The sequence below is a fragment of the Neltuma alba genome, unplaced genomic scaffold (assembly GCF_004799145.2).
Source record: "Neltuma alba isolate B1F8T4 unplaced genomic scaffold, ASM479914v2 tig00005399_pilon, whole genome shotgun sequence".
NCBI lineage: Eukaryota > Viridiplantae > Streptophyta > Magnoliopsida > Fabales > Fabaceae > Neltuma > Neltuma alba.
In genome coordinates this window covers 111702-138882 of record NW_021634094.1, presented here as the reverse complement: position 1 = coordinate 138882, position 27181 = coordinate 111702, and the positions used below count along the sequence as shown (strand labels likewise).

Genomic DNA, 27181 nt, shown 5'->3' with positions numbered 1-27181 from the left:
AAATAAATATAATATTTTAATTATAAGTTTTTTAAAAGTAAATTTATCATGGCCATGGTTCAGGACATCAACGACTAAGATTGAGTTTGGGATAAGTATCAGCTGCCGAGCATTGAGTCCTAAAGTCAGAGTAGGCGCGCTAAAAATGAAGGGTTTCCATTGGGTGCTCATCAGGTGATGAGCACCCAGTGCTCATCACCTGATGAGCAATCTGGACCGTTCAGATTAGATCTAGATGATCCAGGTTTAATATTATTAAATAATTATTTTAAAATAGAAAAAATTATATTTTAAAGAATGATAGTTAAGAGATTTTTATTTTTTATCCTATACTTATTAAAATAATTATTTTTTAAAAATAAAAATAAAAATAAAAATAAATCTGGACAGTCCAGATCTGATGAGCATTGGGTGCTTATCAAAACTAACAAGCACCCAATATAAATCCATTGAAACTAATTTAAAACGGTTTAGATTTTATTGTAGTGATGAGTATCATGATACTCATCGCTAAGATTAGCATTGAAACTCATTCGGTGGAGATTCTCCATTTTTTAATTTCTATTCACATTAACGAGCCTACATCGATTGTGACAGGATGAATAGCGGAGTAGCATTTATAAGCAACAATTTTTTTATAAATAATACTCTCGCTCATTTTTATTATAAATTTTAAATAACTAATTTTTATATAATAAAAAATAGTTAAAATTACTAATTATTAAATAAAAATATAATTTTATTTTTAAATATGTTTTTTATAAAAATAGGAAAAAAATAATAAAAGAGAATATATAAGAAAATATAACAAGAGTATAAGTAGCATATGAGAGAGAATAAATAATTAAGAATAAATTTAAAAGAATATACTACCTCCAATCTTTAACATAAAAGTTTGTTTGACTTTTATTTTAATCCTAAATATAAAACCCCAATCCATTTTGTCTCTCATATTTATTCATTTCTTTTCAAGATAGTCCTTATAATAATGATAGTTTTAGCCAATACAATTGATTAGTAATAATATTTTAAGAAAGACAACACCTATTTATTACAAATAACTAACTTAAATAGTTTTCTTAATCTACTCAAATTAGTCAACTAGTTTTTATGTTAAAGACTGGAGGTAGTATTAAATATTAAAACAAACCTAAATTAAAACTTATAAAACTCTTTTTGAAGTTGAAAGTTTGAAACTAATAAGAGGGAAATAATTAATAATAACAAGTAGCAAGACATAGCTAGGTCTGCTTTTAGTTCTAGTTCTACTCCTCCGGTCATTAATATAAGACTCATTGAACTAATTTGATTAGATTAAAGAAGTTAAGTAAGTTAGTTAATTATAAAAAATATGACATGTTTTTCCTAAAATACCATAATCATCTTTCTTAATACCCCTTCTTCCTCTTCTACTTGATTATCGTTGAGAGAATATCTATAGGGGTAATTTAGAGAAAATTAATAAATATGATAAATGAGTCTTATATTTAGACTAAAACTAACTTAATAATTGAGTCCTGTCTTTAATACAGGATGAGTAATTTGTTATGCACTCCTCCATCTTCACTTCCGGACGGAAATAGAATAAAATAAAGCATGCGTACAACATATACCAACGCACACACCCACCCACCATCACCTTAGCTCTCCAGTTTTTTTTTTGGGCAAAAGCTCTCCAGTTTATCTAAGCTTGTTAAATAGGCCTTTCCCCTTCGTTACCACGCCATCGAAGGAAGAGCAAGAACAATGATACTTCAGGCGCTTCTCAAACATTTGCCCTTTGAGCTAAACCCCACCTTGTACGTCTCTCTCTTCTGCTTCATCATCCTCATCTCTGTGCTTATCAAACTACATAGAACCACAAGAAATGAGCCCAATCTTCCTCCATCCCCACCTAAATTTCCATTTATAGGCAATCTTCATCAGCTTGGTATTCTGCCTCACCGTTCCCTCACAGCTCTCTCCCACAAGTATGGCCCCCTCATGTTACTCCGATTCGGTCAAACCCCAACTCTGGTGGTTTCTTCCGCGCACTTTGCCAGAGAAATAGCAAAATCCCACGACGTCGTTTTCTCCGATCGGCCTCAAACCACCGCTGCAAAAATACTTCTCTATGGATGCAAAGATGTGGGTTTCTTACCCTATGGTGAAGAGTGGAGGCTCAAGAGGAAAATCTGTGTTCTTGAGCTTCTCAGCCTCAAAAGAGTTCAGTCCTTTCAGTACATCAGAGAGGAGGAAGCTGCGAACTTGGTGGCTAAGATTCGTCAAGCATGTGGTCAGCTTAATGATAGGCTGTCCGTGAATATGTCTCAGATGATTATTGCAACTTCAAACAATATTGTGAGCAGATGTCTTCTTGGACAGAAGTTTGATGCAGCGGATGGTAAAAGCAGTTTTGGGGAAGTAGCGAGGAAAGTGATGGTTCAAATGGCAGCTTTCAGTTTCGGAAACTTCTTTCCCTCGTTGAGATGGATGGATGTTGTTACCGGATTGATTCCAAAGCTGAATGCTACGTTTAGAGAATTAGATGCTTTCTTCGATGATGTGCTCGCTCAACATAAAGCAGCTGGAAGGAGTGAATCAGATGAAGATCACAAGTCAGAAAAGAAAGACTTTGTTGATATTCTCCATCAACTTCAACAAGACGATCTGCTAGACTTCCAGCTTACCCGATCAGACCTCAAAGCCATGATAATCGTATCTCTCTGTTTCCCTTAATTAAATTCTCAACCTTCATGTTGTGTACGTGTGTGTTAACCTCTCACGCTAGTTTACAGAAAATCATAAACATGTTTTGATTTAACAATTGAATCAGGATTTGTTCGTTGGAGGAAGTGACACTACTTCAACAGCTCTGGAATGGGCCTTTGCAGAGCTCATGAAGAATCCAAGGGCAATGAAGAAAGCACAGCAAGAGGTGAGAAGAGTGATGGGGAATAAGTCAAAAGTGGAAGAAAATGATGTGAAACAAATGAAGTACCTGGAATGGGTGCTTAAGGAAACTTTAAGATTACATCCTCCCGTCGCGCTTTCGGTTCCAAGAGAGACAACTTCGGGTGTGACGTTGGGAGGGTACTATATTCCTCCAAAAACAACTGTATTTCTGAATGCATGGGGAATTCAGAGAGATCCTGAATTCTGGAAAAGACCAGACGAGTTTGAGCCGGAGAGATTTGAGAACAACCAAATTGAGTTCAAAGGTCAAGACTTTGAATTTGTTCCTTTTGGTATTGGAAGGAGGGGATGCCCAGGAATTTCATTTGGGCTTGCATCACTTGGGTACGTGTTAGCTAATCTTTTGTATTGGTTCGATTGGAAACTTCCTGAACCTGGTAAATTTGCTTATCAAGACATGGACATGAAAGAGACATTTGGGCTTACCGTCGTTAAGAAACTACCAATTTTTGTCCAACCAATACCGTACCATATGCCTATAGCAACTTAATTTTGATAACAAAGTTCGTGATTGGTGTTTCGGATTCGTGGTTTCAAGTTATTCTGAATAAAGTTTGCTGCTAAGTTTCTGTGTTTGGATTGTGCTCTTCCACCACACCAGTAATGTTTAATTTGGTTTACGATTGAATTGTAGTGAAAGTTGGATGTGGGATACTTGTACAGATATTTAGCTATTGGAATAATACAAACTTTGATCCTTGAAATTTACTCTTATTTTGATTTTGGTTCCTCAAGTTTCAAACTATAAGTTTTTGTCTCTCAAGATTTTTTTTTATTTAAAACATTAGTCCTTATAATCTAATAAAAATTTAGACCATTTTGCCCCTAGAGGGATCAAAACTTATGGTTTGAAACTTGAGGGACAAAAACAAAAAATGAAGACAAATTCAAGGGACTAAAGACTATATTAACCCTTAGTTATTTGTCCTTAAAATTACTACTTTTTTTTATTTTTAAATTTGGAGTTTCCTTGAGTCACTTTAGATTTTAGGCTATTTTCTATCAAGCATGAGTATTAAAGTTAAAATTCTCCTAACAAATAATACTTCTCAATATTCAAACTTATATTCTTTTCTTTACAGAGATGAAGCTGGTTATTATCTCAACCAATCATTAAAGTTACTGTTATGAATATATACATATGAACAATGGGCCAGAGGCTTCAATTGGGGTTATGAAAAAATATTGGGTATAAGCATGGCCTATAGGGTTTAAGATGGGGGACAATCCATTTGGAATTTTCGGACCCATATACATTCCTATGAATATATACGTATGAACATTTGCGTATGAATTTTCTAATAATTTTCATTAATCTGAATAAATCTTGCACAATTTTCATGTTCTACTGTGTTTATCGGGGGTGATCATTACAGTTACTTTATCCTTTTTTTCAATAATCTCTGAAGCTTATATTTTATTTCCAAATAACTGAAATACTTTATAATTTCCATGAAGCAATAGTTGTTTTTACTTAGTTTTTATTTATAAAGATAACTGTAGGTGGAGTAAGTCTTGCTTGGGAAAATAGTATCAAATAGACGAGGGCATTTTAGTTAAATAAAATGAGATGTTGTTGCCAATTTGTCGGTCGTCATGTTTATCATAAAACGAATAAGTATGCTAATTGGTTGGTTAAATTAGATCAGTCATAGACTCAATACTCATTTATTCATTTGTTCAAGTCGTAACGTCGAATTGGTTCAATGAGGTGCGTCGTGGCTTTGATATATACACTGTTTTTGTCTGTTTCGTACGTGTCGATGTTTTGTCTTTTCATCTTCCCCTTTCCCTTCCTCATGCAGCTCATGGCTTTTTATTTTTTATTTTTTCCTAAGAACAAGTATTCTCATATTTTGGAAGTAATTCTTTTCATGATCTTTTATTTCAACTTTCAGATCAAAACCATCTGGAAAGTAGAGACCGTGTACGCAGCGGGAAATGAGTTTGAAATCAGAGTCGTATGAAAAGGGAAGATGTTCTGTCATGGGCCGAATGCATTTATTGCTTTAAAAATGCCGCTAAAGCCACGCAAGAGATTACGGCGCATAACCTCTCTATTACGCAGCCTTTCCATTTAGCTTCCACTTAGATAAAATGGTGTTGTTTTGCAATTTTTTTTCAAAAAAAATAATTTACAGTTTTTTCCAATCCAATTGAGCGTTTATCGTTTCAGTCTCTTCAGTTCCTTATTCTTCCATGGCGGTGCTCTCTTCTTTCACATATCTCACTGTTGTTGGTGATAATTCGTGATTCCCTACCGTGATTCTCTTTATCCATTATGCTCTTCTATGATTCTCTTCACCTGTTATGCTCTTCTAAGTCTTCACCACCCATGGCCTTGTTCACTGTCACCCACCATCGCCCAGATCTGGCTTGTCGTAGAGAGAAGAGAGAGGGAAAGGTTCCATTTTTCCATACCCACTTATTTTATTTCTTACCCTTTAAAATGCTTTAATGCGTTCCTTTCCTTCACAAATTAGACCCCCTCTATCTCGGTTGCTTTATCTACAGCATTCTAAATAAGACATCTAATTTTCAAAGTGAACTGTCTTCGATGTTTCTTGCAACCCTAGTAATGCCTGCATAGTTACCTTTAGTTGGTGATCAAAGAGGGAATATCTTATTGCCACAGGACTCACAGGAGGTTGCATCTTTTAGTGTGTTTCATTATCGCTTAAGTGCCTGGTTGTTGAACAAAACGTTTTATTTGAATGGAGGCTACATGGAGAGGCTGCATAATGGAGAGGTTCCTTGCCGAAGAGATTACTATTTTGTTAATAATGATTGTGAACACTACTTATGAGAGGAGCCAATCATAAGCCGGATACTCAGCATGGCTTGGGGTGTTTAAGATAATATAAAAGTGATTTTAAAAAGATTTTTTTTAAAAAACGAATCAAAATTCTTCGCATATTTACTTCGTGTAACATGAAAGTACTTTTAAAATTATAATTTTAATTCAATCCAAACACTCTCTTAGTGGAAGAGTGTGTTATTATATATTTTTCTGGTTCTATTTATAAGGCAAAGAGAAAAGATAATTTTTGATCCTATTTATAGGATACTAACAGAAATTTTTTGTATAAAATTACAATTTTACATTTCATTTATTATTATATTGACTTTGTTTATATGAGACATAATATATATTAAATAGGGATAAAATTAGAAAATTTTTGAATTTTAAATTAGAGTTAATAAAGTTAAAGATTTTTCTTAGTCTGTGTGAAACATTTTAGAAGTGACTTACAAATGGGACCAGAAGAGTATTGATCAGCCAGTCTTTTCACTCTGGACTTTTTTTTTTTCAATTTTTTTAAAAGTATTATTGGTTACTAAATATGAGTTAATAAGGATTCAACATTGTGAGACTATCCCCTGTGCTACAACCAACACCGACTCCGCTACTCATTGTACTATTATTATTATTTTTTGTGTTGATAAAACCTGTGTTATTTATGTCAATAATGCGATTCCCTATTTAAAAAAAGGGATAATTGCAATAAAGTCCCACTTAGGAGGAATTAAATACAAAAAGATCTCTTAAAATAATCAAATTATTCTTAAATTCCTAAAAATCTTATTGTAATAAATTTTATTTGTTTAATTACTAAATTGTTTTTTTAAGTTTGTATTAACAACTAAAAAACAATCATTAAAAACTTAAGATGTAAGGATTAACAACTATTGTGACAAGTATTGACAACATATTTTCTTAAGATCACATCACGGAATGTAAGGCATAAGTTGTCAATATCTGCCGTGATAGTTGTTAATCTTTATACCTTAAATTGTCAACGACTGTTCTTTCAGTTGTCAATGCAAATTTTTTTTAAAAATAAAGACAATTTAGTTATTAAACAAATAAAATTTATTGCAACAAGGCCTTTTAAGACTTAAGAATAATTTGATATTTTAGGGATCTTATTGCAATTTTTTTAATAAAAAATGCGTCCTTGACTGTCTGTCAATGTCAGTATCTCTTTGCTTCTAGATAATGATCGATCAATGAGACTAATTATTGATTTAGGTTGATCCTCTAAAACTAGCTAGGCTCTTTACTCATTGTACTATTATTATTCGTGTTGTGATGGCGCAAGAATTCTTTTGTGCTGATAAAACCTGTGTTGACTAAAAAGGACGAAATAAAATTATGTACAAAATTTATTTTTATGTAAATGTATTTCAGCTTGGTTTTATATTTGTAGTATAGTACATACAATTAATTTCAAATCACAAAAAATTCGACACTCGATTCTTGTGCGACTGTGCATTTTGATTAGAAGAGCTGCCGATATGCATGGGAGAAATTCCTACAAATTAAAATAGTTCAGGTCTGCTCATCATTCGTAATATTTCTATTCATTGATTAAAATAATTAGATAATGTTTTGCAGTTTTTCCAAAAAATAAAAAAATAAAAAGAAAGAATCTTTGGGGGCCCCAGAGTTGGAAATTGGGACGCGTCTCAGTCACATGCACTTATGAACGGATATGGGACATCGTTGGAGTAATCACCCTTTTAAAGTCAGATGATTAGCCGTATTATAATTGATCTCAAATCAAATTGATGAGCCGACAAGTAATTTGGATTCATTCAGAATTAGCATAAAGTATGAATATTAAGAGAATCCCCATACGCAAATTGATCGCCATGTTCACTTTTATTTAATGTTGGCTGTATTTTTTTTCTTTATTATTCTTAACATATTTGCAAGCATTGATGGGTTCAAACTACTCATCTCTTTTTATAAGCAATATTCTCTTTTTTTGCAGTGATATCCTTAAATGTAACAAATAAATTCTTTTTATCTGAAATTTTAAACCTGTCTTTTCACTGTTATCCTGATTAAATATAGGGAAAATTTCACCGTAAGACCGCAGAAGACAATTAATTTCAAAGAGCCCCCAAAACTTTCTGAAATTTCACTGCAGGACCAAGGGGGCAAACTGATATTAATTCCACAAAGAAAATGACCCTATTGCCCCTCATGTGAACAAGTATGGGAGAACCCATTTGCAAGTGAGGTTAGATAATTTACAACATGCATAAATATATTTACAATTAAAATTAGTCCATTTACATATTACCTTCTTCACCTGAAGAATGTGTCTAAGTGAACAAGTGTGGGACAGCCCATTTGCAAGTGGGACTAGACAATTTGCAACATACATATATTTATTTACAACTGGAATTAGTCCATTTACATGTCACTTCCTTCACCTGAAAAAGGTCTAAGTGAACAAGTGTGGGAGCGCCCATTTGCAAGTGGAATTAGTCAATTTGCAATATACATACATTTATTTACAATTAGAATTAGTCCATTTACATATCACCTCATTCACCTGAAAAAAGTGCCTGTGAGTGAATAAGTATGAGAGAACCCATTTGCAAGTGAGCCTAGTAAATTTGCAACATACATACCTTTATTTACAACTGAAATTGGTCCATTTACATGTCATCCTGCAGTGAAGTATTATGAGGGGCAATAGCGTCATTTTCTTTGTGGAATTAATATCAGTTTGCCCCTTGGTCCTGCAGTGAAGTTTCAGAAAGTTTTGGGGGCTCTTTGAAATTAATTGTCTTCTGCGGTCCTACAGTGAAATTTTCCCTTAAATATATGTCGCTTATTATTTATTTGTAATAATGTTAATTTATTATTTTTATGTACTTTTTTTATAAATAAGAGTATAATTAAAAAAATGTATATATCTTATATGTTTATTCATTTTAACTAAATTTAACTAATATTTTGAATAGCATGATTTTATTAGTTGTTTTTTATAACAAGAGACGAAGCGTGTAATAATTTAATACTTCGTCATAAACACTAGCGTGTGTAGTTGCCGATCTTGAAAGAGAGATAGTATTAAATTATTTGTTCTGTTCCTATGTATGTGTGCTTATTCGAATTTCTATATTGTCTCTGGATTTTTTGATCTTTTGTACTTATAAAGATAATTATATCATTAGTGAGAGACGTTATAGATAAACTAACTCCTTGTCAATTAGATATATTTTTGCAGGTGCTTAAATTTTTTTAATTTTCATGAAACATATTAAAAATATATTATAAATGGGACAAGAAGAATACATAAAGTTAGAAAAATCAAATGCAGGACAAGTAAATATATTGGTCCATGACATGTGCGAGCCGCTGAGACGAGACGCGACCGTTTCAACAACACACTTCGTTTCAAATGGAACCTGCCTTCATTGATTGATGAAGTGCAAAACAATGGAACAACTGATATTAATAAGCATCTGTCTTATGCTCTCGCGATTATATCAATTTGTACACACACCCAAATAAACACGCTTAGGTCAAAGCACAATGTGGACAGGAGGAATCGACTTTTTGATCACGTGGTGGGACTAAAGACCAGAAAGTCAGGAACTGAACGCGGGGCAGAACTAGCATCCCTGTTTATGACTTTATGTTGCTGTCTGTGAGTTTAGTGGCTGAGGACGCCAACGTCTGAGATTGGGGTTTGGCTTTTTGTGACGGCGGGTGAGCATCAGCCGCCGAGCATTGAGCCACAGAGTCAGGGTGGCGGCGTCAAAATGGACCCGCTTTAATAAAAAGCACAGCCAAAATATATATATACATATATACATTTATATTTAAATTTATGTTGATTCTCCTTTTTTTTTTTTAATTTCTATTCACATCGATGAGCCTCCTTCAATAGTGACATGATGAGCTGTAAAAATATGTGTGTGTGTGTTTGTGCAATGTCATGATAAATAATGGGGTGGAGAGAATCCTGATCCATTTATAAGCAACCACGTTTACGTTGGGAAAAAAATAATACTCCTTCGGTCCTTAATATAAAACCCAATTGTTGAGTTGATTTTGGTCTTAAATATAAGACACATTTTTTATATTTATCAACTTTCTCTAAATTATCCATATAGATACTCCTTCAACTATAATCAAGTAGAAGAGAGATGGGGTATTAAAAAAATGATTATGGTGTTTTAGGAAAAATGTGTCACATTTCTTATAATTAACTAACTTACCTAACTTCCTTAATATAATCAAATTAGTTAAATGGGTCTTATATTAAAGACCGGAGGAGTAATAAAGAAGCAACGAACACCCTAATTTATTTTCTTAGGTGCACACAGCATTCTAAGCTTATTTATGATGCAATTTTATTGCAAAGCTTTTTAACATAGTACAATTTTGTCTAAAGTTAACTGATTGCAAGCATCCGTCAAAGAAATTGACAGACAGGCTTGGTGATTTGTTGACTTTTGCCATGCAATAAACCAGATATCTCCCCCCGTTAACAAAGCTGAACAACCCACACCGTCCCCCATCTCTTTCTTCTCAAATCTCGTCAATATTATGATAGTTATTTTTTTTTATTTTGTTAAAGAAATTTTTTTTAATCTGGGTATATTGGCTGAATGGTCTTTAGCATGGAAAAAACAGAATAGATTAGAGGAGAAAATTAGGTTTTCTTATTCCCAATTTGCGAAGATTGTTGGTCGAACAAATAGACAAATAGATAGAATTTGCTGGCGTGGAGGTGAAGTTTGTCCTAATCCATCAGTTGTGAGATGAGAATGGATTTGTAATTTATGAGTTTTTGGGCTAAAGAAATCAAAAGCAAATTAAATTGTGACTATTCAATCCTTTCAGTACATCAGAGAGGAGGAAGCTGCGGACTTGGTGACTAAGATTCGTCAAGCATGTGGTCAGCTTAATGATACGTTGTCCGTGAATATGTCTCAGATGATTATTGCAACTTCATATAACACTGTGAGCAGATGTCTTCTTGGACAGAAATTTGATGCAGCAGACTGTAAAAGCAGTTTTGGGGAAGTAGCGAGGAAAGTGACGGCTCAAATGGCAGCTTTCAGTTTCGGAAACTTCTTCCCCTCGTTGAGATGGATGGATGTTGTTACTGGATTGATTCCAAAGCTGAATGCTACGTTCAGAGAATTAGATGCTTTCTTCGATGATGTGCTCGCTCAACATAAAGCAGCTAGAAGGAATGAATCAGATGAAGACCACAAGTCAGAAAAGAAAGACATGTGAACTGTGATTACAGATTGCGTAGCCGGTTGTTATTAAAACTTTTTAATAATTATTTTTTTTACTTGGGACCCTAGTATCAGCCGCCGAGCATCGAGTCCCAGGGTTCCAGAGTTAGAGGGGGCGCATTAAAAATGGACCCACTATACACACTTTAATAATATCATATAATATTTTAATTATGTGGAGTTTCAGGACTAATATTATAATACTCATCAAATCTCAATTATTTAAATTTAATATAAAAGACTAACATTTAATATTTAATATTTTTATTATTAAAAAATATTTTTTTAATAGGTACATAATTTAAAATAAATATAATATCTTAATTATAATTTTTTTAAAATAAATTTTTATTTAAAAATTATTAGTTGAAAAATTTAAATTTAGACTATTAAAATTAATTTTGAATGGTTTATATTTTATTGTAGTGATGAGTCACTAAAATTAGCATTGAGACTCATTCGGTGGAGATTCTCCATTTTTTAATTTCTATTCACACTAACGAGCCTACTTCAATTGTGACATGATGAATATTGGAGTAGCATTTATAAGCAACCATTTTTTTAAAATAATACTCTCCCTCGTTTTATTATAAATTTCAAACAATTAATTTTCGTATAATAAAAAAATAGTTAAAATTACTAATTACTAAAAAAATATACGTTTATTTTTAAATAGGTTTTTATAACAAATAGAAAAAATAATGAAAAAGAATATACACTACAAAAAAAACAGCTTATTAGCGACGGAATTTGTGACGGAAATTCCGTCGCTAATTTTTTAGATGGATTAGCGACGGAATTTCTGTCTGTCGCTAAATTCCGTCGCTAATCCGTATTTAGCGACGGAATCTTTTTCTGTCAGACAATTCCATCGCTAATTCCGTCACTAATCCATCAAAAAAATTAGCGACGGAATCTTTTTTTGTCAAACAATTCTGTCGCTAATCTATCAAAAAAATTAGTGACGGAATTTGTTTCCGTCGCAAATTTTAAGAAAATAATTACATAGAATATATATACAAGTAGAAAAATACTGTTTATCATAATCTATTTAAATCATTTAATTTTTTATATAGAATAATTTATTAGATTTTATTATAGTAGTTATTTTTTGAATTTTTTGAATAACAAGATTTTTTGACTAATTGTAAATGATTTTCTTCAAATATATAAACCACATATACATAATATAATATAATGTAATATAATATATATAATTAAATTGTATATCTTATCAATGTTAATTAAAAAATAAATTTAAAAAATATTTATGAAAAATTATTTATGATGTAAAATTCAAAATTAGTGTCATTAGAAATTAAAATTATATTAAAAATATTTTTTAAAAAATAAAAAATTATTAAAAAAATAAAAAAAATATTTAAAAAATATTTTTCATTAAAATAGTTATGATTAAAATTATCATATAGTATATTTTTAGTTTTTAATAATATATATATAATTGTTTGTCTAAAATAATATATATATTTAATTTTACATAATAAGTCAATAGGTTCATTGCAGCTCAACTGGTAAAGCCGCACGTGCGCACGGAGAAGGTCCTGGGTTCAAGCCATGGAGAAGTCACTTTGAGAAGGGAATTATGTGGTGGTGACATGTGGGGCGCACGCGTGGCAGGCGGAGGTGAGGTGGCAGCGACACGTGGCACACACGTGGCAGGTGGAGGTGAGGTGGCAGCGACACTGGAGGTGGTCTCAGTGATGACGTGGCAATTGGTAGAGGTGCTACGTGGCATTCTATTTTATTTTTTAAAAAATCGAATTAGCGACGGAACAATTTCGTCGCTAATCAATTAGCGACAAAGGAATTAGTGACGGAAAAAATTTCGTCGCTAAATTGAAAATTCCGTCGCTAAAGCCATGTTTTTTTGTAGTGATATAAGAAAACATAATAAGAGTATAAGGAGCACATGAGAGAGAATAAATAATTAAAAATAAATTTAAAAGAATATACTACCTCTAATCATATATATAAGAGCTCATTTGACTTTTATTTTGTTCCTAAATATAAGACCCCAATCTATTTTATCTTTCATATTTATTATTTTTTTAAGGTAATCCTTATAATAATAGTAGTTCTAGCTAATACAATTGATCAGTAATGATATTTCAGGAAAGATAACACCTATTTATTATAAATAACTAACTTAAATAGTTTTTTTAATCTACTCAAATTAATTAACCAATTTTTACGTTAAGAACTGGAGATAGTATTAAATATTAAAATAAACCTAAATTAAAACTTATAAAACTCTTCTTGAAGTTGAAGTTGAAAGTTGAAACTTATACGGTATTACCCACCCACCCACCACCGCCTTAGCTATCCAGTTTTTTTTTTTTTGGGTCAAAAGCTCTCCAGGTCATCTAAGCTTGTTAAATAGGCCTTTCCGTTCATTACCACGCCATCGAAGGAAGAAAAACAACGATGATGCTCCAGGCGCTTCTCAAGCATTTTCCGTTTGAGCGAAACCCCACCTTGTACGTCTCTCTCTTCTGCTTCATCATCCTCATCTCTGTGCTTATCAAACTACATAGAACCACAAGAAATGAGCCCAATCTTCCTCCATCCCCACCTAAATTTCCATTTATAGGCAATCTTCATCAGCTTGGTACTCTGCCTCACCGTTCCCTCACAGCTCTCTCCCACAAGTATGGCCCTCTCATGTTGCTCCGATTCGGTCAAACCCAAACTCTGGTGGTTTCTTCCGCGCACTTGGCCAGAGAAATAGCAAAATCCCACGACGTCGTTTTCTCCGATCGGCCTCAAACCACCGCTGCAAAAATACTTCTCTATGGATGCAAAGATGTGGGTTTCTTACCCTATGGTGAAGAGTGGATGCTCAAGAGGAAAATCTGTGTTCTTGAGCTTCTCAGCCTCAAAAGAGTTCAGTCCTTTCAGTACATCAGGGAGGAGGAAGCTGCGCACTTGGTGGCTAAGATTCGTCAAGCATGTGGTCAGCTTAATGATAGTTTGTCCGTGAATATGTCTCAGATGATTATTGCAACTTCAAACAATATTGTGAGCAGATGTCTTCTTGGACAGAAGTTTGATGCAGCGGATGGTAAAAGCAGTTTTGGGGAAGTAGCGAGGAAAGTGATGGTTCAAATGGCAGCTTTCAGTTTCGGAAACTTCTTCCCCTCGTTGAGATGGATGGATGTTGTTACCGGATTGATTCCAAAGCTGAATGCTACGTTCAGAGAATTGGATGCTTTCTTCGACGATGTGCTCGCTCAACATAAAGCATCTGGAAGGAGTGAATCAGATGAAGATCACAAGTCAGAAAAGAAAGACTTTGTTGATATTCTCCATCAACTTCAACAAGACGATCTGCTAGACTTCCATCTTACCCAATGGGACCTCAAAGCCATGATAATCGTATCTCTCTGTTTTCCTTAATTGAATTCTCCACCTTTATGTTGTGTGTGTGTGTGTTAACCTCTCACGCTAGTTTACAGAAAAGCATAAACATGTTTTGATTTAACAATTGAATCAGGATTTGTTCGTTGGAGGAAGTGACACTACTTCAACAGCTCTGGAATGGGCCTTTGCAGAGCTCATGAAGAATCCAAGGGCAATGAAGAAAGCACAGCAAGAGGTGAGAAGAGTGATGGGGAATAAGTCAAAAGTGGAAGAAAATGATGTGAAACAAATGAAGTACTTGGAATGTGTACTTAAAGAAACTTTAAGATTACATCCTCCCGTCGCACTTTCGGTTCCAAGAGAGACAACTTCGGGTGTGACGTTGGGAGGGTACTATATTCCTCCAAAAACAACTGTATTTGTGAATGCATGGGGAATTCAGAGAGATCCTGAATTCTGGGAAAGACCGGACGAGTTTGAACCGGAGAGATTTGAGAACAACCAAATTGAGTTCAAAGGTCAAGACTTTGAATTTGTTCCTTTTGGTATTGGAAGGAGGGGATGCCCAGGAATTTCATTTGGGCTTGCATCACTTGGGTACGTGTTAGCTAATCTTTTGTGTTGGTTCGATTGGAAGCTTCCTGAATCTGGTAAATTTGCTGATCATGGCATGGACATGAAAGAGACATTTGGGCTTACCGTCGTTAAGAAACTACCAATTTTTGTCCAACCAATACCGTACCATGCCTTATAGCAACTTAATTTTGATAGCAAAGCTCTTGATTGGCGTTTCAGATTCGTGGTTTCAAGTTATTTTGAATGAAGTTTGCTGCTAAGTTTCTGTGTTTGGATTGTGCTCTTCCACTACACCAGAAATGTTTAATTTGGTTTATGATCGAATTGTAGTGAAAGTTGGATGTGGGATACTTGTATAGATGTTTAGTTATTGGAATAATACAAACTTTGATCTTTCAAATTTACCCTTATTTTGATTTTGGTCGTTCAAGTTTCTAACTGTAACTTTTGATCCCTCAAGTTTCTTTTTAGTTAAAACATTAGTCTTTATAATCTAATAAAAATTTGGACCATTTTACCCGTAGAGGGACCAAAACTTATGGTTTGAAACTTGAGCAGCCAAAACCAAAAATGAGAACAAACTCGAGAGATCAAAGATTATATTAACCCTAAGTTATTTGTCATTAAAGTTACTACTTTTTTTAAAAAAAATTGAAGTTTCCTCGAGTCACTTTAGATTTTAGGCTAATTTCTATCAAGCATGAGTATTAAAGTTAAAATTCTCCCAACATATAATACTTCCCAATATTCAAATTTATATTCTTTTCTTTACAGAGAGGAAGTCGGATATTATCTCAACCAATCATTAAAGTTACTGTTATGAATGGGTTTGATTTTAAGGTGAACTTGGTCTATGAGGCATATTATGGGTAATGGGCCAGAGGCTTCAATTGGGGTTATGCAAAAATACTGGGTATAAGCATGGCCTATAGGGTTTAAGAGGGGGGACAATCCATTTGGAACTTTCTGACCCATATACATTCCTACGAATATATACATATGAACATTTGCAAATGTATGAATTTTCTGATAATTTTCATTAATCTGACTAAATCTTGCACAATTTTCATGTTCTACTGTGTTTATCGGGGGTGATCATTACAGTTACTTTATCTTTTTTTTTTTTAATAATCTCTGAAGCTTATATTTTATTTCCAAATAACTGAAAGACTTTATAATTTCCATGAAGCAATAGTTGTTTTTATAAACAATTTTAAATCATTTTAGTTTTTATTTATAAAAATAACTGTAGGTGGAGTACGTATTGCTTGGGAAAATAGTATAAAATAAACGAGGGCATTTTAGTTAAATAAAATGAGATGTTGTTGCCAATTGGTCGGTCGTCATGTTTATCATAAAACGAATAAATATGCTAATTGGTTGGCTAAATTAGATCAGTCATAGACTCAATACTCATTTATTCATTTGTTCAAGTTGTAATGTTGAATTGGATCAATGAGGTGCGTCGTGGCTTTGATATATACACTGTTTTTGTCTGTTTTGTACGTCGATGTTTTGTCTTTCCCCTTCCCCTTTCCATTCCTCACGCAGCTCATAGCTTTTCATTTTTTTATTTTTTCTAATTACAGATATTCTCATATTGTGGAAGTAATTCTTTTCATCATCTTTTATCTTAACTAACATCATTCTTCCTCGCTCATTGGCATACTATTATGGAGAATATGTTTTCAATATATTTGAAAAATCATCTACAAGCATATACTAGTCCATCCTCCTCATTTCCAAATGATGTAATGAAACCACAGCTTGTTAATTTCTATTTTAAAATTGATAAAATGAGTTGAAAATATGTTGTTACCATCTGAAATTTATGAATTGTGCATTTCCTCGAACATTGAACCAAAACAATGCCTTGCAATAATAATACAAAATTATTCCAGTTGATGAGTATGTGTTAGCTAATCTTCTGTATTTGCTCGATTGGAAGTTTCCTAATGAAACAAGCAGAATTGCTCAAGACATAGACATGAGGACCTACTGTGGCTAAGAAACTACCAATTTATGTTTAGCCGGTGCCGTACGCTTAATCTGGTCTTGGTTTTGATGGCTGAGTTAATGATATTAGTTTCTCAAATTCGTTGTTTCAATATATTTTAGCTGGTAATTTTAAGTGAAAATTGCTAATGATAGTTGTGTTTGCATTCTAGTCTAGCTTTCCAAACTAGGGATGTTTGGTTTATGTTTGAACCATAGTTTGAAATTGGTTATTGCGATACAAGTGTAGAGTCTGTATTAACGTGGAATAAAATATATTTATAGATAAAATTGCCTTCTCCTTCTCAAAATATCTGACACTTTGAAGTTCTGGTTTTATTCGAAAATAGTAATTTGGAATCTTATAATTTTTCAATGCAGTACCTATTTTTGGAGCACTTTGTCTTATTAATAAAAATGTCAGTGGCAGGTGGAGCAAGTCTTGCCTAGCAAAGAGTATACAAGAAATATGGGCAGTTCAGCCAAATTAAATTAAATTTTGCCTCAATTTAATTCGAGCTGTTTAATTTCAGTTATCAATATGTTATAACTTGTTATCATTTTCCTTTTACCAGACGCTGCTCATTTATTATAAGTTCTATTAGTGATTAGATTGTCTATATGAAACTGCTCATTAATTATTTTTAAATACTATATTTAGTCTTTCATATAAGAATTACATGACTAATTTAATTTACGGATATTAAAAAAATTATTTAAATTAGTTATTTATATTTTATAAAAAATTAATATTCTCATCCTTAAAATATCCTTATTCACACCGGTATTGAAAGTATCTACGGGTGGAAATGTAAACATCATAAAACTATTTGAGAGTAAAATAGATAAATATTAAAGATAAAATGAATTTAGATTTTATTTTTAGAATTAAATTTAATATCCGGTTAACTTCTATATTAAAAAACCGGCAATAATTACGATAATAAGTTCGAAGACGGTGAGCTAAACTGTCAGTTCTATTTCTAATTTGTTAGGCGCTCCGATCTGTATGAAATATGAATATGATCATTATCGGCCGGATACTAGAAAATACAGCTATATATGCCAGTTTATCTAAGCTTGGTTATATAGGCCTTTCCGATCATTACCGCGCCATGGAAGGAAGAACAAGAACGATGCTCCACGCGATTCTCAAACACTTGCCATTTGAGCTAACCCCGAACTTCTATGCCTCTCTCTTCTGCTTCATCATCCCCATCTTCTTTGTGCTTATCAAACTCCGAAGAACCACAAGAAATGAGCCGAATCTTCCTCCATCCCCACCAAAATTGCCATTTATAGGCAATCTTCATCAGCTTGGCTCTCTGCATCACCGTTCTCTCACAGCTCTCTCCCACAAGTATGGCCTTCTCATGTTTCTCCGATTAGGTCACACTCCCACTCTGGTGGTTTCTTCCGCACACTTGGCCAGAGAGATAGTAAGAACCCACGACGCCGTTTTCTCTCAGGTAAGCCTCAAACCACTGCTGCAAAAATACTTCCCTACGGATGCACAGATGTTTCTTACTGGAGGTTCAAGAGGAAAATTTGTGTTCTTCAACTTCTCAGCCTTAAAAGAGTTCAATCCTATCAGTACATCAGAGAGGAGGAAGTTGCGGACTTGGTTAATAAGATTCGTCGAGCATGTGTTGATCAAACAAATGGGACTTCTGAAAAAGCCTTGCCGTAGGGTCTTCAAAGAAACCAAAATTAAACTAAAATGTAGAACTGAAGTCGAACCTAGGTCGATTCACAATAAAGCCTTTTTATGTCTTAATTTCTAACCAATCCACTGTTATCAAATTAACAAATTAAAGATGCAAGTAAATGAACATTTTTTTATTTTATTTCTGATTTTGCAAAAGCAGAATGTAAATGTTTATATTTTCCAGTTTATCTAAGTGAAATAGTGTGAGGTGAAAAAATGATAGAATATCAAATGTGAAAGAGTGTTCTCTTAGAATTGTGCTCTGCCTTCCTAGTCCTCTTATGAATGCAGGAGTTCAACAAACGAAGCAAGACTTGACCAGCAACTCGCTGGTTCCTCATTGTTGAGACTACAACTCATATGAATCAACAACAAGGCTAAAATCATTAGGTTTAGGAAAAATAAAATATTAGGCGATCTCCCTGTGACAATCACAACTGTGTATTGTCTTGAAAATCTGTTGAATTGGTTATGAGAACTGAAACAACTCGTTCAGAATCCCCAATGTAATACAACTAAGAAATCAGAAGGAACAATCTCAACTCAATCTTGCAAATGAAATATCATTCTACCAATCATAAACAGATTCAACAACTCCAGTAAAAATGTAAATCAAAATCAAATCCTGAACTACAACATGAAATGAACAACTCGCTCAATCAAGCTATAGATTCAGACTAAAGCTAAGAATGGAGAAGAAACTCCCTTCAGTCAAATCAGAGACTCAGGCTCGGCTTCACTTCTAGGAAGAACACGAACGCTTAGCTGCTCATGCTTCGGCTCTGTACTGCATCGTCAAGGACTACGCTAGCCATGGCAGAGGTGATACAGATCGGATGGAAGAGAATGAGAGAGGATAGGAAGTGGTGAAGCGAAGTGAGTACTGGAAGGAATCGCTGATGATCAGATCGAGTGTGGGAGAGTATGGAAGACGGCCCGAATGAATCTTGTGTGGGGATCTCTCTTAATCGAATCTGAGGTAATGAATATACAGTAAGACGACGATGAGCTGTCTCCCCAAATTTCTTCCAACGGTGCCTAACAGAATTTACCGTCTCCCTCTTATTCCTTTTTGGGCTGGGCCTGATAAAACAAATAAACGAAGCAACTGATGTAAAGCCCAAGAAGGTGATAAAAAATCAACAATTAATTCCTAATTTGGTCAATTGTAATATTTATTTCTTTCCCACAAAACAATTAATTTTTAACCTCAAAGATGCTGTTGATCTTGCAATTTAGGCAAAGAATTCACTGCATAAAAAGAGCTTATCAACTTCCTTGAACAAGTCTCAGATGATTATTGCAACTGCAAACAACATTGTGAGCAGATGTCTTTTTGGACAGAAGTTTGAGTCAGCAGATGGTAAAAGCAGCTTTGGAGACTTGGCAAGGAAAGTGATGGCTCAAATCACTGCAAAATGGGTTTTATATTTAAGACTAGAGGAGTACATATGAAATAAATCTCCAACGCTAGTTTACACCACAGCATATGCCTGTGTTTCATTTTCACAACTGTATCAGGATTTGTTCGTGGGAGGAAATCATACGACTTCGACAGCTCTGGAATGGGCTTTTGCGGAGCTCATGAGGAATCCAAGAACAATGAAGAAAGCGCAGGAAGAGGTGAGAAGAGTGATGGGGAATAAGTCAAAGGTGGAAGAACATGATGTGAAACAAATGAAGCACTTGGAATGTGTAGTCAAAGAAACTCTAAGATTACATCCTCCTGCTGCACTTTTGGTTCCAAGGGAGACAAGTTCGGGTGTGACTTTGGGAGGGTACTATATTCCTCCAAAAACAACTGTATTTCTGAATTCATGGGGAATTCAGAGAGATCCTGAATTCTGGGAAAGACCAGACGAGTCTGTACCAGAGAGATTTGAAAACAGCCAAGTTCATTTCAGAGGACAAGACTTTGAATTTATTCCTTTTGGTGTTGGAAGGAGGGGATGCCCAGGAATTTCATTTGGACTTGCATCACTTGAATACATGTTAGCTAATCTTTTGTATTGGTTCGATTGGAAGCTTCCTGAATCAGGCAGATCTGCCCAAGACATAGACATGAGTGAGAAATTTGGGCTTACGGTCCTCAAGAAACTACCAGTTTGTGTCCAGCCAATGCCTTACCGTACCTGATGGCATCTTACTATCTTAGTTTTGATAGCCATGCTTACGATGATAATCGTGTTGCAAGTTCGTGGTTTCAAGTTATTATGGCAGTTTATTTTGAATAAATATTGTTGCTAATTAAGTTTCAGTGTTTGGGTTCTACCTCTCCATTATTAGGGATGTTTAATTTGGTTCATGCTTGAATTGTATGCAGAGAATATTTTGGATGCCTTTGATATAATACTTGTACGTACTAGGACTGTTCACGGGACGGATTGGGATAGGCCTGTTCTGGTTCCCTCCCGGTGAACAGTAACGGGACAGATTTTCTGTCCCGTGTCCCGGCCCGTCTCGGTCAAGACGGGACGGATCTGGGACGTCCCGAAAATTTTTTTTTTAAAATTTTTTTAAAAAATCTAATTTTTTAATTATATTTTTTTGAGTTTAAATCTTATAAAAACATCTTTTTATTTTCTTTTTTATTTGTTTGGGCACTCTTAAACAAAAGCTCAAAATATTACATATAATAATCATTAAAAACTCTAAACAAAAGCTTTTAACATAATAAAAACTTGCTAAAACTTCTAATCATCAATAATCTCAAATCATTAACAAATATAAAAACTCTAAATAAAGATATCCATAGTTCCATACAATAGTTTCAAATCTTAAAAAAAAATGATATTATATAAATAGGATTAAAAAATTAAAAAAAAAAGAACCGGGACTGGACGACTCCATCCCGTGTCCTGTCCCGAAAAATTTCGGGACGGATCCGTCCTGTCCCAATAAGATCGGGACCGGAACGGGCCGACCGGGACGAGTCGGCCTTGAACACCCCTAGTATGTACAAGGACTGCAATGTTGTGCAATAACATGTTGTAGTTATTAAATGTTAAAATCTCAGCGATTGAGATTTCAATTTTTATAAACTATTTATCAAAAAATTTTAAAAACATTTAGTGTATTTGCAAACTATTAGAATTAAATTTTAATAGAGTTTATACTTTATAATTTAGTAATTTTTATAATAGTTTTAAAAAGATTTAATCTTAATTATTAAAATATTAATCTAATAGTTAGGAAAAAAAGAAAAAGAAAAGAGGACGGAAAAGGAAGAGAGGTTTCCAACCGGTGTTCGGAACACCTAAAAGGTATTTTTAAAAATTTATCTTTTTACAAATCGAGACAAACTCTTTCCTATATTTACTTTTTATACTGTAAAATTACTTTTAAAATTATAATTTGGTTTCTGTTCAAACACTCTCTAATTTAAATTCATAAATATAAGATAAAATAAAAATCACTTCTATCACCATTAATCTAATCATATAGCTCGCGGGTTACATGTCTTGAGTTTTAAATAATATATGTAACATTTTTTTATTGCAAGCCTGATTCAGCTCCTCCCTCCACTTGATTCGTGCGGGCCCCAGTTCTTATTTATTCTTTCTTCCCCGTGTTTTAAATCAGATGCGCGTGCGTGCATTCTTTTTTTTTTTTTTTTTTTAAGCATGATTTGATCCTTCTTCATCTACATATTTTTAATTATTTGATATTTTCTTCTTTCTCAAATCTCATCGTGTTTACTGCAAAATAAAAAACTATGAGTAGATAAAAAAAATATGGTAGATTTATAACATTCTTGTTATCCTATAATTAGTTGTAAAGAGGAAAATATACAAAAGATAATTAAATATGTATAAAATATTCATAAATTTTATTAAATACTACCTCCAGTTCTTAATATAAGAGTTTGTTTGACTTTTATTTTGGTGTTAGTTATAAGACTCTAATCTACTTTGTTTCTTATATTTATCTATTTTTTTAAAGTAGTCTTTATAATAATGGTAGTTCTAGCTAATATACTTCATTAGCAAAGATATTTTAGAAAAGATAACACCTATTTATTATAAATAACAAACTTAATTAGTTTTTATAATTTTTTCTAATTAGTCAACTAGCTCGAAGGTAGTATATCTCAAAATTTACACCTATCTAACTATAAAATACTACCTGCAATTTTAAATAGTGCAATCTAAGATATTTATAGATTGGAAGCAATTTACTAAATAACACTGGGGGAAGTATATGCTACTTCTTCATTCATGTCTTCACGATATAGTTTAAAATATAAGTCTAGTTTGATAACATTTAGAACATTTAATATTTGTTTTCCTATTTTACCCTTCTATAGAATTAATCTTTACAAGTAATTAATATAGTATTAATTTGGTTAAAATACACATTTTGTTCTTTAATTTTATATAAGATTTTAGTTTGATCCGAAGTGCATTTTTAGTACTTTAATCTTTAATACTGTTAACCTCTCATTAATAAAAAAAATGCTAACTCCGTAAATTTAAATAATGACTTTGTAATTAAGAAGTTGCAAAGTATATTGATTATGTGTCGTGCGTACATCTTTTCCTTTGTAATTATTGTTAAAGTAACCATGTGAAAATTGAAAATAAGCATGTGAGCATCCAAAGTAACCATGTGAAAATTGAAAAATAGACCCATCACGTGAAAAATATTTAAACCACATTCGATAATGTCACGATGAATAGTGCAATTATTTTTATTGTCTGGAAACAAAATAATATAAAATACAGAAGCCGTACTATCTCAGCTCTCCAGCTATGGCTATATATAGACCTCTCCATCCATGCTTGCTTCTATAAGCCTTCCCCTTCATTTACCCAAGAAGAAAAAAGAAAAAGCCTTTCCCTTCATTACAACTGCATGGAAGCAACAACAAGAACGATGCTCCCGGTGGTTCTCATACTCAAACACTTGCCGTTGGAGCTAAACCCAACCTTGTACGTCTCCCTCTTCTGCTTCATCATCCTCATCTTCTTTGTGCTTATCAAACTCCAAAGAACCTCAGGAAATGAGCCGAATCTTCCTCCATCCCCACCAAAATTGCCATTTATAGGCAATCTTCATCAGTTTGGCTCTCTGCCTCACCGTTCTCTCACAGCTCTCTCCCACAAGTATGGCCCTCTCATGTTTCTCCGATTAGGTCAGACTCCAACTCTGGTGGTTTCTTCCGCACACTTGGCCAGAGAAATAGCAAAGTTCCACGACGTCGTTTTCTCCGATAGGCCTCAATCCGCAGCTGCAAAAATACTATTCTATGGGGGCACAGATGTGGGCTTTTTACCCTATGGTGAGGAGTGGAGGCTCAAGAAGAAAATCTGTGTTCATGAATTTCTCACCCCTAAAAAGGTTCAGTCCTTTCAGTACATCAGAGAGGAGGAGGTTGCAGATTTGGTTAACAAGATCCGTAAAGCATGTGCTGATCATCAGCATGATGATAGGTTGTCCGTGAATATGTCTGAGATGATTATTGCAACTTCACACAAAATAGTGAGCAGATGCCTTCTTGGGCAGAATTTTGAGACAGCAGATGGTAAAAGCAGGTTTGAAGACTTAGCAAGGAAAGTGATGACCCACATCACAACTTTCAGTTTTGGAAACTTCTTCCCCTCGTTGGGATGGATGGATGTTGTTACTGGATTAATTCCGAAGGTGAATGCTACTTTTAGAGAAGTAGACGCTTTCTTAGATGATGTGCTTGCTCAGCACAAGGCAGCGAAAAGGAACGAGGATGATGATCATAACTCAGAAAAGAAAGACTTCGTTGATCATCTCCACGAACTTCAACAACATGATTTGCTAGGCTCCGAGCTTACCCAATCTGACCATAAAGCCATGCTAATTGTATCTCTCCTTTCCCCTAAATTGAATTCTCTATGTTCATGTTACACACACACACAAATTAAATCTCTCGTGCTAGTTTGCAGCATAGCATAAACATGTTTCATTTTTACAATTGGATCAGGATTTGTTCCTTGGAGGAAGTGACACTACTACAGCAGCTTTGGAGTGGGCTTTTACCGAGCTCATGAGGAATCCAAGAGTAATGAAGAAAGCGCAGGAAGAGGTGAGAAGAGTGGTGGGGAATAAGTCAAAAGTGGAAGAAAATGATATGAAGCAAATGAAGTACTTGGATTGTGTAGCGAAAGAAACGCTAAGATTACATCCGTCTTTTGCTCTTTCGGTCCCGAGAGAAACAACATCGGGTGTGACTTTGGGAGGGTATTATATTCCTCCAAAAACAACTGTATTCGTGAACTTATGGGGAATTCAGAGGGATCCTGAATTTTGGGAAAGACCAGAAGAATTCATGCCAGAGAGATTTGAAAACAGCCAATATGAGTTCAAAGGTCAAGACTTTGAATTTGCTCCTTTTGGTATAGGAAGGAGGGGATGCCCAGGAGCTTCATTTGGGATTGCATCACTTGAGTATGTGTTGGCTAATCTTCTGTGTTGGTTTGATTGGAAGCTTCCTGAATCTGGTAAATCTGCCCAAGACGTAGACATGAGTGAGACATTCATGCTTACCGTCGTTAAGAAACTACCAATCTATGTCCAACCAAAGCCGTATCTGATAGCATCCTAGCTAGTTTTAATTTGACGGCCACTAGCAAGCTCATGAATTGTGTTTCAAGTTCGAGGTTTCGCTTTATCATGGAAGTTTATTTTGAATAAAATCTGCCGCTACGTACGTTTCTGTATTAGAATTCTACTTTTCGACTACTAGGGAGTAGGGATGCTTAATTTGGTTTATATATATGCTTGTGCTTGAACTTTGGTGAACACTGGATGTTGTACACTGCATTGTTGTGAAATATATTTATTTAGTGTTAAAGTTACTTTATGTTTTTCTTAAAATATCTGAAGCCTTTATTTTATTTCAAATTAATTGAAACTTTATAATTTCCATAATGAAGCACCTATTATTTTTAAATCATTTTGGGCTTCACTGAAAATTAAGTCCCATATATGGGACTTCATTAAAATTCTTCACATATATTATCAATGATTAAGCCTCTATTTTGTAACGCTTAAAATAAGCATTTTATGTTTTATAGGACAAAATTTTTCTGGCATACGATATCTCACAAAATAATTTAGAATAAACTAATCCAAATAAGCACAAGGATTTATATATGCCAATTCACCAACATGTTTGATTAGCCTTTGATTAACTTAATGGAGGAAGAATAATCTTTAAAGAAGAACCACTGTTTTTTTTGTGAATAGTGGATGCATTAATTACTTCTACATCATCAAATTCAATTTTTTTTTAAAAATCAAAGACGCAAGTACTAACAGTTTAAATGAACTCAAATCACAACCCTTCAGATCACTTATAAAACTTCCATGTTAATGAATTATAAAGCAATTCGCGCACCATATTCAATCATGGGAGAATTTTTCCACGCTCCCTCTGCAGCTACTTATTTTCCATTTGCCCTCAGAAAATTCTGAAGTTTCACTACATTTTAAAGACAAAAATGATATAAAATTTTATGGATGAAAAGACATTTCTATCTTTATTTTTTTAACAAAAATCTTCAACTATCGCCGGACACCAGAACTTGAGCACAAAGATGACGATGATAAAGCACAACAAAGGAATACTCCAGTAGTTTTTCTGCCTTCCCTTTTTTGGCCAAACAGTAGTTTTTCTACTACTCCCTCCTTTTATCATTTTGGAACTGAGCATGCCTAGAAAGGTAATAAAATGTAATAAATAATGATATTTTACTAATTAAAATGCCATCATTTAGAAAATAAATGTTTCTTATTTATTGAAAAAGTAAAATTATCAAGTAAATAAAGCTTAATTTTATATACGCCTATGAACTTTGGATCATGTACAGACAAATAACCTGTCTTTAAAATATTTTTCTATTGACACTTAATATCACAATAATTTTGGTGCCTCTAACACCTTAAAATATATTTTTTAAAACATTTAATATCTTAAAATAATTTTTAATTCATTTATTATTTTAAAAGTATTTTTCAAATAGCATTCTATCTTAATGGTGTTTATTGCTACTGAGAAAATACTTTAAAGGCAAAATTATATCAAAAATTACTTTACAACGTTGAGTAGTATTGAAAAAGTACTTTAAAATGTTGAATGGAATAAACATTATTCTAGAAGATTGAGTTTAATTGAAAAAATATTTTAAAGTATTAAATGCCAATACCAAAAAAAAAACATTAAAAGGTGCATAAAGATTAAATAATACTAATAAAAGAAAAAGTAACATTTCAAGTGCAATAATCGGAGGTCTTTTCAAAAATAGAGGGGCATTTTTATTTCCACAAGAAGAGTTAACAAAAACTTACCTACCACAAGTAGAAAAAGAAATTGTAGAGTAAATTATGCAAAACGTTTTTGGTTTCAATCTCATTTAGATTTTATAGATTCCTTGATTAATCTATAAAATCTACCAGCACAGTGTCATTTGTTTTTTTTAATCTTTTCGTTTGAATTTCATTAAGATTTCAGAGATTTCTTAATTAATCTGTCAA

General features: G+C 33.5%; 3 protein-coding genes and 1 pseudogene across 3 annotated transcripts; all 4 read left to right on the top strand.

Annotated features, from left to right (window-relative positions):
* The first annotated feature begins 1746 nt into the window (after positions 1–1746).
* Positions 1747–3667, top strand: LOC114747648 (cytochrome P450 71A1-like). Its single transcript, XM_028935996.1, has 2 exons — positions 1747–2697; positions 2816–3667. Exons 1-2 carry the CDS (start codon positions 1747–1749, stop codon positions 3443–3445), a joined length of 1581 nt encoding a protein of 526 aa, XP_028791829.1. The 3' UTR covers positions 3446–3667.
* A 9794-nt stretch (positions 3668–13461) lies between these two features.
* LOC114747659 (cytochrome P450 71A1-like) lies at positions 13462–15374 on the top strand. The gene is made up of 2 exons (XM_028936009.1): positions 13462–14409; positions 14528–15374. Exons 1-2 carry the CDS (start codon positions 13462–13464, stop codon positions 15146–15148), a joined length of 1569 nt encoding a protein of 522 aa, XP_028791842.1. The 3' UTR covers positions 15149–15374.
* A 2607-nt stretch (positions 15375–17981) lies between these two features.
* Positions 17982–20809, top strand: LOC114747647 (cytochrome P450 71A1-like; annotated as a pseudogene).
* Positions 20810–23548: 2739 nt separating this feature from the next.
* Positions 23549–25260, top strand: LOC114747646 (cytochrome P450 71A1-like). The gene is made up of 2 exons (XM_028935995.1): positions 23549–24508; positions 24630–25260. The coding sequence occupies exons 1-2, from the start codon at positions 23549–23551 to the stop codon at positions 25248–25250; spliced, it is 1581 nt and encodes a 526-aa protein (XP_028791828.1). The 3' UTR covers positions 25251–25260.
* Positions 25261–27181: the final 1921 nt, after the last annotated feature.